The 16,469-nt window shown below is 37.7% G+C and overlaps 3 protein-coding genes across 7 annotated transcripts; 1 reads left to right on the forward strand and 2 right to left on the reverse strand.

Annotated features, from left to right (window-relative positions):
* The first annotated feature begins 824 nt into the window (after positions 1-824).
* rps8a (ribosomal protein S8a) lies at positions 825-3,348 on the forward strand. The gene is made up of 6 exons (XM_082172029.1): positions 825-878; positions 1,871-1,977; positions 2,201-2,300; positions 2,507-2,682; positions 2,877-3,006; positions 3,190-3,348. The coding sequence occupies exons 1-6, from the start codon at positions 875-877 to the stop codon at positions 3,297-3,299; spliced, it is 627 nt and encodes a 208-aa protein (XP_082028155.1). The 5' UTR covers positions 825-874; the 3' UTR covers positions 3,300-3,348.
* Positions 3,189-7,668, reverse strand: best4 (bestrophin 4). Its single transcript, XM_082172013.1, has 10 exons — positions 7,511-7,668; positions 7,273-7,433; positions 7,097-7,191; positions 6,771-7,004; positions 5,989-6,143; positions 5,828-5,905; positions 5,598-5,747; positions 5,427-5,507; positions 5,205-5,341; positions 3,189-4,804 (listed from the first exon to the last, which is right to left on the reverse strand). The coding sequence occupies exons 2-10, from the start codon at positions 7,422-7,424 to the stop codon at positions 4,513-4,515; spliced, it is 1,374 nt and encodes a 457-aa protein (XP_082028139.1). The 5' UTR covers positions 7,425-7,433; positions 7,511-7,668; the 3' UTR covers positions 3,189-4,512.
* Positions 7,669-10,232: 2,564 nt separating this feature from the next.
* Positions 10,233-16,034, reverse strand: LOC309500389 (uncharacterized protein). Of its 5 annotated transcripts, XM_082172018.1 has the most exons (4): positions 15,865-16,034; positions 15,247-15,411; positions 13,161-13,489; positions 10,233-12,799 (listed from the first exon to the last, which is right to left on the reverse strand). In XM_082172018.1, the coding sequence occupies exon 4, from the start codon at positions 12,762-12,764 to the stop codon at positions 11,607-11,609; it is 1,158 nt and encodes a 385-aa protein (XP_082028144.1). In that variant the 5' UTR covers positions 12,765-12,799; positions 13,161-13,489; positions 15,247-15,411; positions 15,865-16,034; the 3' UTR covers positions 10,233-11,606. The 5 variants fall into 5 exon arrangements, with proteins under 5 accessions (XP_082028144.1, XP_082028143.1, XP_082028146.1 ...); XM_082172017.1 differs by lacking the exon at positions 13,161-13,489 and having other exon boundaries at positions 15,865-16,033; XM_082172020.1 differs by lacking the exons at positions 13,161-13,489; positions 15,247-15,411.
* Between the last annotated feature and the right edge of the window lie 435 nt (positions 16,035-16,469).

Genomic DNA, 16,469 nt, shown 5'->3' on the forward strand with positions numbered 1-16,469 from the left:
AGCAATGTCAAATTTGATAGGTGAAATAGTCCCTAAATAGTTCAAAAGCCTAAATATCCTAATTCTAAATCCCCTGTGTTTAAAGTTAAAGCCATCAATGTTTAGTAAAGTGAATGTTGTTTCTTAAAGGCCAGACATCAGTTACTGACATACTTTCATGTAGGCTACTCTTCTCAAAAGAACATTGCTTATGGACTTGTTATGAGCAAAAACAAAGACGACTTTCTTAACATAAATATACTATATAAATATTTGTATATACACAAATATAAATACTTGGGACTGAGTGAAACCTAGGTTTTGTATATTTCACAATGAGTTCATTTCCTGTACAAAATAAAACTTTTTTTTGTGATGGTAGAATAGGATTTACAAGAAAAGCCCAAGCCTTTTTTATTTTTGCACCTAATCCTACTGGTTTAATGCAAAAAGATGTGTTCAATAAAATTATTGTAACAATTTGTTCAATAAAAGAAACTTTCATGTAGGCTAGAAATAAAACAGATGCGATTTATAGTACATTGCACCATGCTGCACGCCTGATTCAGTGCATAAGTCCAGTAGTTCTATGACCTTGGGTGCAGCAAATTAGTGAGAAAACTAAATATGTAGAGCATGGTTATAAATTATTGTTTTTATGTATATATGTATATATATATATATATATATATATATATATATATATATATATATATTAAAAAAACACTGGAAATGCTCGGAGTTATGACCTACTAACGCGTGGTGGCAGTCAAGTGTTTTTCCACTGAACCCAAACCGCTATTCTCGCGATTTCTCCAGGAATTCTCGCGATATGTGTTTGCTTGAAACCCGCCCATGAGCCTTTGCTAACCCTCTTTCTAGCCGGCGCCTGAGAATGGGTAAGTGTTTTCAGATTCTCATCGCTGGGACAATCCGTCATCATCTGATCTATCCGATGGTGCTTTTGTTTAAACTCATTCTGTGCTATATCACAAAGGTAGATTTCAAGCAATATAGGCGCAAATTAGACGATGCAATGCTTTTTTTCAGATATTTTAACGAGAAAAAATAGGAAAGTGACTGAAGCCATTGCACAAGATGGCTGCGCTCATTCGAAATATGCTCTCAACCTGCGTTTAGAGTGTAGTTAAGGCTGTAGTTCTATGACTAGACTTGTACAAGGCGGATTTATTCCTAGATAAAGGTTCTTCGTTTTTGAGAGCTAAAATTTAGCTGAGAAACCAGTTAACACGACAGGCTAAACGGGCAGAAGATAACGTAACGTGTTAACCACTGGTGGCTGCATGGCCATCTAACGTGAGCTGAAAGTTACGTTAGATTTGGGTAACGTTATTTGTAAATGTTAACTAAAGCTGTCGTTTACTTCATATTGGTCGTCTTAAATGGGGTGCAGCTTTTACCAATGTGTTATTGTGGTGGCTCGTGAAGTTGGAGCTAAAGACGTCCAAACCGTAACGTTAGCGTATTGCTAATGTGAACCTTTTAGCTGCAGTTTTTGTGATTCACACCAGATTTTGCTCTTAAAGGGGGCAGTTAAACGAAAAATGAATCCTGCCGTCTTCTACGTTGTTACAAGCCTGTATGACTTTCTTCCATAGAGCACGAAAGGAGATTTTAGGCAGGATGACTGAGTTGTGTTCTATGAAGAAAGTCATACAGGTGTGGAACGACATGAGGGTGCGTAACTTAGACTTATATTTTTTTGTTTGTTTTACTTTTAAACTTGAGTGTACATGATGAATCCATTTGCGGAATCCGATTTTACATGCGGATAACACCTTGGAGAACTGAACACTCATGCATGCGATATGAGTGAATTCTCTGATTTCTTTGATTTGTTTGTAATGCATCTCAATCTTTCCACTTCCAGGTATCTCAAGGGATAACTGGCATAAACGCCGTAAGACCGGTGGCAAACGCAAGCCCGTCCACAAGAAAAGGAAATATGAGCTCGGGCGTCCTCCCGCAAACACCAAGGTAAATCTAGCTTAAATGTGTGTTATCAGAAAGTGTCTCTTCATGCCATTGTGGATGATGTAAAAACGTCCTTAGGTTGGTCATTTTTGTCCGTTTTGGTCAAAGTCTTTGACCTTCCGATGTTAGGATTAGTCATAGTTACTCTGACACATAGCCGAACTCAAAGTATGTTTTCACGGGTCTTTGTTACTTTATATAACCACGTTTTTGTGCCTCTTCATAGATTGGACCTCGCCGCATTCACACAATAAGAGTCCGTGGTGGAAACAAGAAATACCGTGCCTTGAGGCTTGATGTGGGCAATTTCTCATGGGGCTCAGAATGTAAGTTTATAAATGTCTGGTGCTGCTTAAACGGGTGTAGCTCTTTCAATGAAGATAATCTGTCCAGTTCTGCTACTGAATGTGCATGATGGATAACATTGTTCTAACTCTGAGAAAGATACGTTCAGCCTGATGTTTCATGTGTTTTCTCAGCGTTTGTTGGATGTTTAGTTTCAGGTTGTTTTAATGTATTAATGACATTTCAGGCTGTACCCGCAAGACCAGGATCATTGATGTGGTCTACAACGCCTCTAACAATGAGCTGGTGAGAACCAAGACCCTGGTGAAGAACTGCGTGGTCCTTGTGGACAGCACTCCTTACAGACAGTGGTTTGAGTCTCACTACGCCCTCCCACTTGGCAGGAAGAAGGGTGCCAAGCTGGTAAATCAAATCAAATTTCCTAATTCAGTTTTTAAGTGATGGTCTTTCTTTGATGATAATATTTGTCAGTTCTGCTACTGAATGAGAGTGATGCAGTTTAAGACTCTGAGGAAGGCTTGTAGTTCATAAACCTTAAATATTAAAATGCACAATGTATCAGCATAATTCTAATTGTATTTGATTTGTCAATCCAGACCCCTGAGGAAGAGGAGATCCTGAACAAAAAGAGGTCGAAAAAGGTCCAAAAGAAGTTTGACGTGCGCAGAAAGACCAGCAAAATCAGTCCTCTGTTGGAGGAGCAGTTCTTGCAGGGGAAGCTTCTTGGTAAGTTGTTGAAGAGGCCTTTAAGTGATACTGATGTGATGATCATGATGAAACTTTAACCAGTTCTGCTACTGAGACAACAGTGCTGATGTTTATACCATTTCTGATACCCACTGAAATGTTTTCTGCAGCAACACTACCCTTCACTTTAAGTGTTTAATCTATGGTTTTGTCTCTCTCCAGCCTGCATTGCCTCCAGACCAGGACAGTGTGGCAGGGCCGATGGCTACATCATCGAGGGCAAAGAACTGGAGTTTTACCTGAGGAAGATTAAAGCCAAGAAAGGCAAATAAATGTACAGCTCTGTTTGATACGACCATTAAAGAAAATTCCCCAACTCTGCATGTTTCTGCTGTTCTCATTTCAAGCAACACTGTGTAGTTGTCTTTGCAAAGAGAAGACTCAGTTCCTAATGATATCTTGCAATTTGTTTCTGGTGTATGTTGACATGGCAAGTAAAATGAAAGATTTTCCTCAAACATTTTATTAAAAGGAGGATTGAGAAAGTTAAGCAGCTGTCCTCGTACTGCATTAACTGGTTGTAAACTCCTAGAAAAACCACAAGTGTTGAAATTGTTCTTTTAATTTACTGTTTGAAAGTAGTCATTGCAATACTTGTGTACATTTCTTGATGATAAAGCCAAATTGATCAGTCTACTACATGTAAATGCATATTGTGAATGGCAAGCCTTTCATAAACTTCAAATACAAGTTTTATTTTTTAGTTCTGCTCATCTTCAAAATATTGTAAGGTCAAGAAAGAACTACACATTACAACTTTGACATCTGGTTAATACATTAGCTATGATGAATCGTGATTGAAAAGACAATTTGTTCATGTTCATTTGTACATTTTAAATTTGAAGCTGTAATAAACAACCAGACAGCAACAGTGTCGGCCCACATCTGGTATGCGTGTAATCCACCGGATCTGGGTCGACACTGTGTCCGTCTGGGTAGAGTCTTTATAAATTTACAATGATTAAAAAAAGTTGTTCATTAATCAATGGAAAAGTCAAGAAAGCACATTACTGTTTAAAACAAGAGTTTTAAAAGTTTTTTAATGAAGTCATTTGTGCTCACTGCTGCTAGGCTGATCATTACAATTTAAAATATATTTTCTATATGTAACTTTTCGATGTGTATTTTGCCTGTAATGTCAAAGCTGAGTTTTCACCATTACTGGTGCTCAAGAAATATTTTTATCAATGTTGGAAGAATTGTGCTGCTTGATATTTTAGTGAAACTGTTTTTCAGGATTCTTTCATCAGTCGACTTAACATATGAAAAAGAAATCCTTTATAACACATCTTTACTGATACTTTTAAACAATTGAATGCATCATTGATGAATAAAATAATTTATTTTAGAAAATCTCACTGACCCAGAACTTTTGAACAGTAGTGTACATTTGTCAAAAGTGCAAGAAGGGATGAGGGTTTAAATATTGCATCAAGTACATGAATACATGACAAGTCAAATCTGAGTGGGAAGTGGCACATTTATCTATGGGTCTTGGTTTGCTGGTCCTGTAGTTTCAGGTGACCCCAAGAGTTGTTCCTGGCAGACGTGTTGAATGGTCATGTTTTGTTGCTGCTGTGGTGAGAGGACGCTGCTCTTGGAAGGCTGTTCATGTCTACAGCGCTCTCCCTTACATGTAGATCTGCAGCAAAGACATAACTGCTGCAAGCTCTTGCTCTTCTGCTTTTTTACTTTGTGTGTAGTCGGCCACACATTGATGGCAAGCATTTGTGTCTTGGGGGTTGGCACAGATTCCTCATTGTCATCCTCAAGTATCCTAATAAATACAGAATTACAACAGTCAATTATGCAAGAAGACTTTTGAGAATAAATCGTGTTTTCAAGGATTTGATGCATAGGCCTAAATACTGACAACTTAAAGGTTTCATATCATATATCAGTTTCCAGTTACTCTTCAGTACCTGTTTCTGTTTAACACTATTTAATCACCAAGAACCTACAAATTTATTATGTTTGATAAGATAACATTTACAGTTAAACAACTTAGCCAATGCATTTGATTATTCCATAGCAAGTTAAGTGACCAACCGTGATTGGAATAATTATATGGAGTAATATGGGATAAACACCTTTTTTCTCCCTACATACAATTCCTCCCGTTTGATATTTACAAATTTGAAGTATTTATGAATTATAAATAGATTTCAGTTCTCCACCTCATGTCATGTGTAGAACCCATGAAGACAGGTTTCTTATTAGCTAATGGATATGAAGGACCCTTATCCACCCAGTATTTGTCCTTCTCAAGGGGAGGAAGATTTTGATGCATGTCATCTACAGCTAGCATAGAAACCTAGATAAAATAAACATTTCCATGAGTGGTTATGATCAAACATGCGTCCTTTGAAATGCAGTAGGGTATGTATCAATTTACTGACCTGAATGTTTCGATCTATGAGTTGGTTGGTTTCAAAATCATCATCGTCTTCTCCAAATGGGTTAATGATAAGTTCGCCTACCTTTAGGAATGAATGCACTCTTGATTTTAGAGAAATTGAATCAGTTTTGTAGAAAAAAAATTTGTGCTATTTGCATGCTACCCATCGTACCTTTAACCAGCCCGCGTAAAAGAAGAACTCCAGAAGGGTGAAAATCGGGACATACAAGTCCACAACCTTCTCCTCAGGTTTCTCAGGTTTCACAAACTGCCGCCCAATTAAGCAAAATGTAAAGAAGGAGTAGACAGCCACGGTCACTACCTGCATCCAAACAGAAGTGAGATGACCTCAGGTGAATACTGTGAGCTAAACCCATGAAAGATCTGTGAGATGAGCTTCACCTGTGTGTAGACCAAGGGAATGCTGATCCAGTCATAGTGGAAGAGCATGCTGCATTTTGACCTATAGTTGTTCAGCTCCTGACAAAGAGGAAGAAAGTATAACAAATTAGTGTGCTTTTATTGTGCATATGCATTATCTTGACATGTTTAAACACACTTACATCCATAAGCAGTCGCAAGGCTATATCATCTTTCACACGCCCTTCTTTTCTCGCGTTTGATGCCAGGTTTGCAAACCATGCAAGTGGCATCCAGTATTTGTTAAAGTCAGAGTACAGATGGTTTAGTTTCTTGAGCTCCTCTGCAGTCATGAATCCTGCAAAATAGATAATAATAAGAGGATTTCAATCTTTTAGAGGCCGTGAGACCACCCAAAATAGATCATCCTTGCATCTAAAATATAGGCTATATTTTCACGGATAAAGACCAATTTAAAGACATTTTTGGAAAATATTTCACATCTGTTCAGTTACATTAAGTTTTTTTCTACTTACTCTAATACTGTACTGTTAAATGTTTTATTTATTATCTATTTAAATCACATTTGTATTTTATTTTAACCTAATTTTTTATATTTATTTATTTATCTTAAAATAATCTATTCAATATGAATCTAATGTGTATTTTTTATTTGAATCTTTTTATTTTATTTCAATTAATTAAGAATATATTTCAATTTGAAAATATTCATCTAATTCATTTGAATTATTAATTTTTATAAATTCTTTATTGGTAAATTTTTTACACTGTTTTTCTCTAAACTTTTTCCACTGACCCGCTAGCACTTCCTTGCGGGTCCCGCGGATCCCAGTAAAAAAAAAAAACATGCACCGTATACAAACAATGCAGTAGCTGTTTACTTCATTCGGTATAATGAAGATATGGAAAGCACCTTAAAAGTACAATCCTCCAAAACATTATCAGATGTGAATTTAGATCTTACCTGCCTCCACAATGTCCTCCAGGGTTGGGAATCTCTTGCGTACTCGTGTACTGATGGAGCGCAGGATGAGGACCGATGACAGGTTTGCGTATCTCATCAGAGTTCTCCTCAGCAGACGGCCTCTTTCATCTGTGCCATGGACATTCCCAGAGACCACCATCATCAGGTTATCTGGCAGGGGAAAGCTTGTATATTGACCCCACCAGCGTTGAAACGCCTGTGTGACATAGAACCCTAACAAGGACCACAGACCAGTTTAACTTGTTACAAGGAATCCAAAGAGTAAGTAATGTCATGTTGCTATGGTCCAGAACATTTATGCTCACCAAGAACAAATGACATAGGGATGAGTTTAGCAAACTTGTTGCAATGCCGTGCAAGTCGCTCAAACATCTCCTGTTGTTCCATATTGAGGACACACCTGTAAGATGCAACACAGACCTTCTTAATGATCGATTATTGTAAATGTGGATTATCAGAATGTTTGGAAATGTCACAATACCTGTATATAACACTGATGAAGCTGTACAGTAAGCAGAAGACCATGAATTCTCTGTATAGAAGCTTGTAAATGCTTCCTTTCCATCGGAAGAGCAACTTTGAGAAGCCTCCAAACTTAGCATCGGCCACCTTTAGCGTGTAGGACACCGTCATGCTGGAGTTCTAGGGAAAACCCAAGGAATTTAGAAGTCATCACAGTTCTGTCACTGGAACAGTAATTTATTTATTTTTGTTCTTACCTCAAGCTCTTTTCAAGCCCGTCTTCTTTCAGAGAAAAAAAACACCTCTTGCTTTCACCTTTATATGTGTCTTTAATGTGGACCTATCAATCCATCTTGTGATTTATGGTTTGGGAACCCAGTTTAAAAGAACATGTTTGTGGTCAATGTCAGTTTCACACAGGTCTCATCATTATGAATGATTACTCTGGAAAACACACAGTAAAGGTCAAATTTATGACTAGGTATTCATCACTTGATTATGCATTTGCTAAATTATCTTTTGATCAAGATTTTGTTCTTTGTTTATAATAGTTTTTGTTTTAGTAAGAACAAAAAAAGCTTATGCAAGCCTCAAACGTCTTGGGAGAATGGTTGGGAAGCCCACTGTATATGAAACCCTGTTCTCTGATGCATGTTAATATTCATTTTAAATAGCAGCAAGTATAAAATAATCTAGGAATTCCTAGTTACATCATATGCAATAAAACCTGAATTCTCTGAAAGGCCGTAGTAATATTTACTTAAGTTATAAATCCTCTTTTATGTCACTGCTGTAAAACCATTCTCGTGTGAACTACTCATCGACAAACACACCCAAAAGAACAGTGATTTTTAAACCCAGTAGTGCTTTAAATCCAACCAAACAACCTTAACTCTGATTGCTGTTGAGTTGAATTGGGTTATATCCTTCTTCTTTTGTAGTCTTTATTAGACTTTTCCCATTGATAATATTGAAGATGTTCTTGAACATGAAAGGTTCACAAGGCTTAAAATTTAGCCATGAAGCCTGCTGCTCAAATTGTATTTATTTATTTATTTATTTATTTAAAAACGTTAAAAGTTACACATATAACATTTTTCATGCAGATGTAAATTTTACAGTTGAAATGCTTTTTAAATAATTAAAATATCAAATAAATTCTTCTTTAAATTCTATGTTTCAAACTATTTCCACAGAGAATGCGCTAATTCAGATGACCAGATGATGCACTGGGTGTGAGGGGTGACAAACACTAGGGGGCGCTAGACACTCAGAGAAAGAAAGTACATTGAGGGAGACCCATCACAGCGCTGGAGATTCCAGTTCACTTCATTCACGCAGAACACACATTTCCTCACTAGTTAAATACAGCAAACGCTTGATCAGATGAATTCATTAAAGGGATACTCCACTTTTTTTGGAAATAGGCTCATTTTACAACTCCCCCAGAGTTAAACAGTTGAGTTTGACCGTTTTCGAATCCATTCAGCTGATCTCCGGGTGGCGGTACCACTTTTAGCATAGCTTAGCATAGATCATTGAATCGGACAGGACCATTAGCATCTCTCTCAAAAAAAAAATGACCAAAGAGTTTCGATATCTTTCCTATTTAAAACTTGATCTTCTGTAGTTACATCGTGTACTGAGACGGACGGAAAATGTAAAGTTGCGATTTGCAGCAAATAGAAAAAAATAGGTCAGAAAATAGGTCTAAAAGGTTAGACAAACTTAGTCCCAGTCATGTTGGAAGTTACCGAGCTGGGGACTATTTTCAGGCGCTGCGTCATATCATTACGCCTGCTGGACTCATGGTACGGCAGCATTCTAGCCATATCAGCCTAGAAAATCGCAACTTTTCATTTTCCGTCGGTCTTAGTACACGATGTAACTACAGAAGAGTCAAGTTTTAAACAGGAAAAATATTGAAACTCTTTGGTCATTTTTTTGGAGAGAGATGCTAATGGTCCTGTCCGATTCAATGATCTATGCTAAGCTATGCTAAAAGTGGTACCACCAGACCCGGAGATCAGCTGAATGGATTCGAAAACGGTAAGACTCAACTGTTTAACTCTGGGAGAGTTGTAAAATGAGCCTACTTCCCAAAAAAGTGGAGTATCCCTTTTAGGCGAGAAGAATCATGATAAACGTTCCTTTTAGTTCCTTTAAATGTAAAATAGATACATCAAGACAGTAGTCAAACATTCAATTCCTTTTTAAATGGTAACTGTCCCTGAATTAGTAAAAAAAAAAAAGTAGGCTAATTGATGAAAAATGTTTGCTCTTAAAAGAACATTACATGCATTTTCATTATTCAAACAAACATCTATTTTGAAGAGGCATCTTTCTTTCTTTCTTTCTTTCTTTCTTTCTTTCTTTCTTTCTTTCTTTCTTTCTTTGTGTGTAAAATATGACCCTTTCAGTAACAACTAAATTAACTGTCTTTGTAACACTATTAAAAATAGTTTGCTAAGCAATTATAAATTGTATTATGGTATGGTCATAATTGCAATGATGGTTTAAATAAAATAATGCTTCTAAAAAAAAAAGAACAAGTTTTTGTTCTCAGAGGTATAATCTTGAGTGTTTCAAAATAGAGATTCACACAAAATGCAGCAGGGCAGGTATAGATGCCATTAGAGCGTTGCAGGTTTTACTGGGACTGAGTAACCCAATGCTATAATTACAAACTCCCACACAGGAGGAAATCAGAGCTAGCTTTTTATTACTGTTGAGTGATTTCAGCCACTAATGAATGGGCTGAATCATTATGGGGACACAGAAGCAGATAAATGGCATCTTGTGAAGGTCAGTGTGAGACTCTGGAAGGGCTGTATTCATTTCCTACTTGCTCCCTTAGGACTCAGTAAAATGAACAAATTTCACTTAAAAAATGTTTTTACAATTTCAGTTAAACAGCCAATGATATCGATACTCCAATTAAATAACACTGAAAACGTCTCAAAAACATCAGAACAACAATTATGTGAAAAAGCATTTATTCGAAGCCAAGAATGAAATATAATTTATTATTTTCAGGATTCTTTGTTAATGCTACAAGCTCTTATATTAAAAGCATACAGAATGACATATATCCAGTGTAACTCATGTACCCAAGATTAGAAAAACTGTTTTGTTTTTTTTGCATGTCAAAACATCTGTTGTTTTCCCATCACTCATGTTAGAGATTTTGTTCTGTCATTTTGTAAATATAGTGAGATTGGAAGTATTTTAATATTGTTTTTTAATATAGTATTACAGTATTCATTACTACACACAAACAAAACAAAAAATAATAATTCAATTGTATAGTAAAATTCCATCAAATTTCAAATTTTGGTTTCAGTGTAAGTTTTTCACCTGATATTTATATTTGATTTAATTTCAGCTTTATTTTAATTAACGAAAACTATAAAAAAAATTTAATAGTTTTAGTTAACAAAAAAAATGGACATGAGACAAAAAAAAGTGTCATTTTATAGATAAAAGTTGTGTTATGTGTTCTGTATGGTGTATTTACTCGACCTCTTTTGCTTTATTTAGTCTTTGCACTGAAATCTGCTTATGTTAAATGTTACTCGCTGAGTCAGCCAGACATTATCTGAAAGCCACTTCATTTGACCAGTATTATGCACATTTTTAACTCGCTAAGAGTAAATTAATTATTAACAAGGCCAAAAATAATGATTAGATCAGCTGTGGCCGGATACAGGCTAGATACTATTGAATAAATGGTCACTGTTTTTAACATATATAGTTACAAAAACAGTAACCCTCTATATTTCTGTGTAGGAGAGAAATGTTGGTCCATACATCAAATTTTAGCAAAGCATTGTTTTCATTTATAGTTACTATAGCAGATTTGGTTGCTTATGATAAGGACCAGAGGCTGGACTGTGGTTCTGTCTAATGTTCTCTTGTTCCTCTTCATAATATGATATATAAATTATATGTGACACCAAATCCATCGTACATTGACACTAAACACTGTAACTGAATTTGAAACAGTAATATTACAATAATAAAAAAAAACTTCCCATCTAAATTACAGTAGAAGACGAAGATATCAAAATCTCAATATAATGAAAATATCCAGGCGACAGCTATATGATAGCTTATCTTGACAACAGACTGATTGAGTCTGCAAACAGCATCGCTTGACACTTTCTCAGTACAGTAATTCATTCTCGTTGTATGCAAAAGTAATGGCTTCGCACTGGTGCAGTGACTTCCTTTATCACCAACATCATGAACAACGTAATGACCAGAGATCCAATTCAATTCATAGACACAAAACTCCAGTGTACTTAATATGATCTCTGAGTAAATCAACCAAATGCAGCATTTCCAGTAATGTCACGAGAGGTCCACACTTTCATACTCTCCATGATCGGAGTCTTCGATTTCAATCCCAGGAACCAGGCTGTAGTATTCAGTGGACTGGGTCAAGTACGCCTTCTCCCGATCGGCCGAGTCCTTCATCACCTCGCTCACACTCACCGTGTCCAGGTCCTGCTTTCCCGCGGTCCCTTCTGTGGAGCAAGTGGACGGCGGAGGAGCCAGCGAGTCCACAGAGCCCAGTTTGACCTCCACCTCTTCATAAATATCCCGAGTGCTGTCTAACAGGGTGGAGGGCTGAAGCATTAGCTGGTTCCTCAGTATGACCTCCTTTCCTCTGTCGACAGACACTGCTGACTCCTCAGTGGGCAGTTTGGCATGTGGCCACCGTCCGTTGCAATGGGAGTTGTTGGCCCTTTTGCGAGTTGGGCTGAATGAGGCGGTCTCTTTCTTCTTCTTCTTTCTGCCACAGCACCAGCACAGCACCAAGCTGAGGAGGAGGAGCAAGGGAAGCAGGATGAAGAGAGGGGTCAGGTTGGGCAAATGACACACGTCACTGGTCTGCAAAGACCAAAGCGTCTGCCCTGCAAGATTTTGAGGAGAGGCACAGGTCAGATTACCTACGAGGTCCTGAAGGCTGCTGGAGTTGTCATGCAGACCACCTTGAAGCCCCTTCCACAGCGAGCATGTACAGTCCCAGGGGTTTCCAACGAGCTCCAGATGCTGTAGCGAAGGCTTAAGTGCTGAATGAGGCAGAGCGCTCAGCTGGTTCCATCCCAGGATCAGCACCCGCAGTTTGTCCGAGTTCTGCAGAAATCGCTCGGGCAGATCCTTCAGATGATTCACTCCCAAATCCAGCACTTCCAAACTATAAGCTTTAGCGAGGAAGTCGGCTGGGAGAGATGTCAGTCTGTTCTGGCTGAGATGCAGCTCTCTCAGTGAACTGACAGCATCACCGACCTCACGGTGATCAATGTGACTGATATTACAGTTAGTCAGGTCCAAAACCTGCAGGTGTGTATGTGACAAAAAAGCCGGCCAAGACACCTGGTTGAATGTGGATCCTGAGTAGTTCAAGCAGCATGTGTCATTGGGTACCTTAGATGGAAAGTCAGACAAAATGCTGGCCGACGGACACACACATCTCCCAGTGCTTCCTTCAGTCACACACAGCATTTGGAGAATCCCCAACCCGCAGAAAAACACAAGCCCTACAAAAAGTAAAACAAACAAGGATTAGACAAAATATCAGACTTATAATATTTAAACAGTGAATTTCTATCCCATGTGTGGCACCAAATGGAATGACAAAAATAATGATGGTTTCCAAAGATATTTCCCAGACACTCCTATACATTAATCTATTGACTGCATCTAAAACATACTTTTAGAGATGTACAAATGCTCACGAAATACTGAACTAACAGGATGATTTAATCATACTATTATGCATGGTATCATATTTAATTAGGCCTAATTAATTTTACTCATTTGACATTATATTTTTTTCATTCTGTACTATTTAAAATCCTGGAGCAACAACAATTCGTTTCGAAGAATTCTGGCACTTACCCACTTAACCCAACCTTTAACATGTTAAATTGAATACATTTTTTTTCATTATTTCTAGATGCTCTCTGACTCTACATCTTCAGAGTGAAATATAACATGCAGGCCAATTCTCTCTTTCTGTTATGTTCTAGCTTGACCTCCAGGGATCTGCTTGCTCAGTTTGAGCAGAGAGGTAAAGATCCCATGTGCATGGCAACACTCAGGGCTTCGGCACTGTTGTCATTAGTGTGGGAGTTGGCATGGTGATGAGGTGAGTCTGGGATCACGAGTCCACGCTTCACGGAGAAACATCTTATCTGGCTACCATGCAGCTCACGGTTGGTTGGGAACTAAACAAATATATCACACACATATCCTTTGTTGACTGAGGTGCAAGACAATAAGTACTTTAGTTTTCACGTTCATTACACAGAAGTGAAACAATCATAAATGCTTACACTGATTATCGACAGCGATCACTGCATGTAACAATATATCCTAAAGAATTAATGCAAAAGTTTTTCTTTTATTAGTGAAACCATGCTTTTAGTTTTTTTTACTATTTTTTTTATTAGTAAATGTTTTCATGAGTAGTTTCAGAATCTTATCTTTAAGAAAACTTTACTCCAGTATCTTTTCCCCTGCTGTACATGTTTTTGTTCCCTCACAAGTATAGGCCTGGCATCAGACTTTCCTGATGTAAACAATGGAAGTGGAATGTGCAAACCCCCTGACAACACAGACTATCCACATCAGGAACGAGGGCTGAGGAACCAGGCCAATCCAGCCCTGCATTCACTACTGCTGAAACACTCAATTTAGTTTAGAGAATCATCAACAGATATTTGCTTACACAACACCAGCCCTGGATTTTCTGTCTCACTGAAATTATAAGGCATGCACGCACAAGTGACAAACATCATAAATCTAGATGTATTTAATACAGAAAATCAACTAATACGAGTAAATCTTATAATGAAGTAATGGTAATATAGAGTACCACAATTTAAAGATTTGCAGATTTAATATAAGATGTCCAAACCCACATTAAGTCCTTTATAATGTGCTCTAATTTTTATTTTATTTTAAGCTCTTAATACCATTGGAGAGAAACAATCTCCTTGGCTTAAGTTCAGCAAACTAACAAAAAATCACTTCAATTTTGATCTAAGCATCAGATAAGTGCTAATCTCTCTCTTACATGCACACAGGTTTGTTTTCCTATCATGGTCGAGACTTTCCATTGACTATTGTTTTATACTGAGCTAATGATATTATCTATCCTGTAAGCCTAAACCGGACCATCACAGAAACCTGTCTGTCTTGTGGTGGTTCTCAATGTAGTTACCTGTCCCAAACACACACGCAAACAAACAACTAGATCCTTCTAGAAATAACCTTTTTTTTAAACTAAATGTTAAAACAAATCCGGTCTTTGTGTTTCCCTGTTATTTCATATATTAGCCTAGTGGATGTAACTGGGCTAGTCCTCAAAATATGAGCTCACTTGGAAATATAACTATTTAAGAAGACAGCCTATAATAAAGAAACATCGACTGCTTTTCTTAAAAATTATGACAGTTATTGTGACTGATTGAGTTATCAATATTGTACAAGGGAGATCAATTCTGTGAGGTTAAAGGTACTTGGAGCGCAAGGTTTGTTCCAACTATTATGACATGCATGCTAAAAGTTTTCTTCCTAATGAGTGAACGAATGCATTAAAGCGATATATATCTATTCCTACCTATCCTACATGATCTCATGGCAGAACAATGCGCGCTGTTACACCCAGTCCAGCACTTTCCTCTCAGATAGCGGATCTTTTACTCAAGCGCAGCTTCACAATGTGTGTCAGTCTGGTTAACACTGATAAAACAGCAACAAGTCATTACAAAACACAATAAAAGTATGTCCGCAAAGCAGAAACGGTCAACATAGGACGTTTCTAATTAATAAATTGACTTATTTTAATGAACACAAACCAACCTCTCTATGTCCACCGCTGTATATTCCCGGAGCAATTCTAATTTACTAAAATCCACTCGGGCAAATATATGCGTGCAATAGTAACAGAGCAACGGTGAAGCGTTAAAGTGACGCTTACCTTCACTTGTCATGATTGAGAGCTGTTGGTATAACTGTCGTTCATTCAGATGAGCGCTAGAGCAGCAGTGTGTCCCATCGCGTCTCTACTGTACAGTGTGTGTGTGCGAGCGCTGGGTGTGTCCTGATCCACACAACACCGGCTGGAATGTGGAAATTCTGCTTCCTGTGTGTGTGATGCGGAGGAAAGTGTGTGTGTGAGTGAGTGAGTGAGTGAGTGAGTGAGTGAACACAGCGAGAGGGAAACGTAACGTTACCTGGCAGGGCAGACTTCCCTCATTTGCTTCATGTGGGTCTGAGTTTGTGGGGTGTTTGGAGGGGGCTCTTAAAAAGGCCTAACGTTATTCCTTTTACATGAAACTATATTCGTTTCAAGAGCATTTTCAAACAACGTTTTAGTAACCACAAGAGTTGGGTAAAAGTCCACAAACCATAAAAGAGTGTGCTAAGAAGCGCGGCGTTCGCCTGATGTGGTAACCATAGCAACAACACGCTGCTCGCGCTCTTTCTGTAAAATCAGAATGCTAGAATACTTTATATTGATTATTTTATATAAAATGTCCTACCAAGAGCTGAACTTTAGAATCAACTTACGATAATATAAGAATAATATAAATACCCAGAGTTGCTTAAGAGCTAGGCTGATCAGACCAGTCTGTTTTGTTTTCCGGACAGACCCGGTTTTTGGAGTTCTGTCTCCGACGAAGAGCTGTCCCCGAAAATGCCCCCGTTTTACAGCACGTTCAAAACAACCCGAAAATACACTGCAAAAACCCGACCAACAGAGACTGCTGGTTGCCAGAGCAGTCGTGTAGTGATTATTTTCACCAACAGAGGGCAATATACACTGATTACATGGTTGCGCTGACGCGCTCCACTGGCTCCAATACTTTAGCCATGAAGAACTTACGACGAGACATGATCGATGAGCAATCACTATTATCATCAATAATTAAAGAAGAGACAAAACTATCGGTTTCAATGTAGTCACATTATAACTACTCATGTTAAATTAAGCAAGTAATATTAAGTAATAATTAATATTATTTGTAAGTAATAATAAGTAGCCTAATATTATTTGTATACATGTAACGTTAGGCCTATTACATAAAAGGGCCTGAACATGATTTGCACACAATTTTAAACGTTCGCCAACGTTCCGCCGTCGCAACGCATATTATCATAATATTCATTATAGCCTAATAAATGAGATTTCATTGAGAT

This window comes from Leuciscus leuciscus, assembly GCF_965113295.1.
Source record: "Leuciscus leuciscus genome assembly, chromosome: 6".
In the NCBI taxonomy this organism is placed as follows: domain Eukaryota; kingdom Metazoa; phylum Chordata; class Actinopteri; order Cypriniformes; family Leuciscidae; genus Leuciscus; species Leuciscus leuciscus.

What these genes read in the sequence shown, in the direction of transcription:
- best4 (XM_082172013.1), bottom strand. Translation starts at nt 7,424, where the DNA reads ATGACGGTGTCCTACACGCTAAAGGTGGCCGATGCTAAGTTTGGAGGC. An exon ending in TTCCCTTGGTCTACACACAG is followed by an intron (nt 5,748 to 5,827) that starts GTGAAGCTCATC and finishes GTTTGGATGCAG; the next exon opens with GTAGTGACCGTGGCTGTCTA. An exon ending in TCATAGATCGAAACATTCAG is followed by an intron (nt 5,342 to 5,426) that starts GTCAGTAAATTG and finishes TATTTTATCTAG; the next exon opens with GTTTCTATGCTAGCTGTAGA.
- rps8a (XM_082172029.1), top strand. An exon ending in GTCCTCCCGCAAACACCAAG is followed by an intron (nt 1,978 to 2,200) that starts GTAAATCTAGCT and finishes GCCTCTTCATAG; the next exon opens with ATTGGACCTCGCCGCATTCA. An exon ending in GGAAGAAGGGTGCCAAGCTG is followed by an intron (nt 2,683 to 2,876) that starts GTAAATCAAATC and finishes TTGTCAATCCAG; the next exon opens with ACCCCTGAGGAAGAGGAGAT.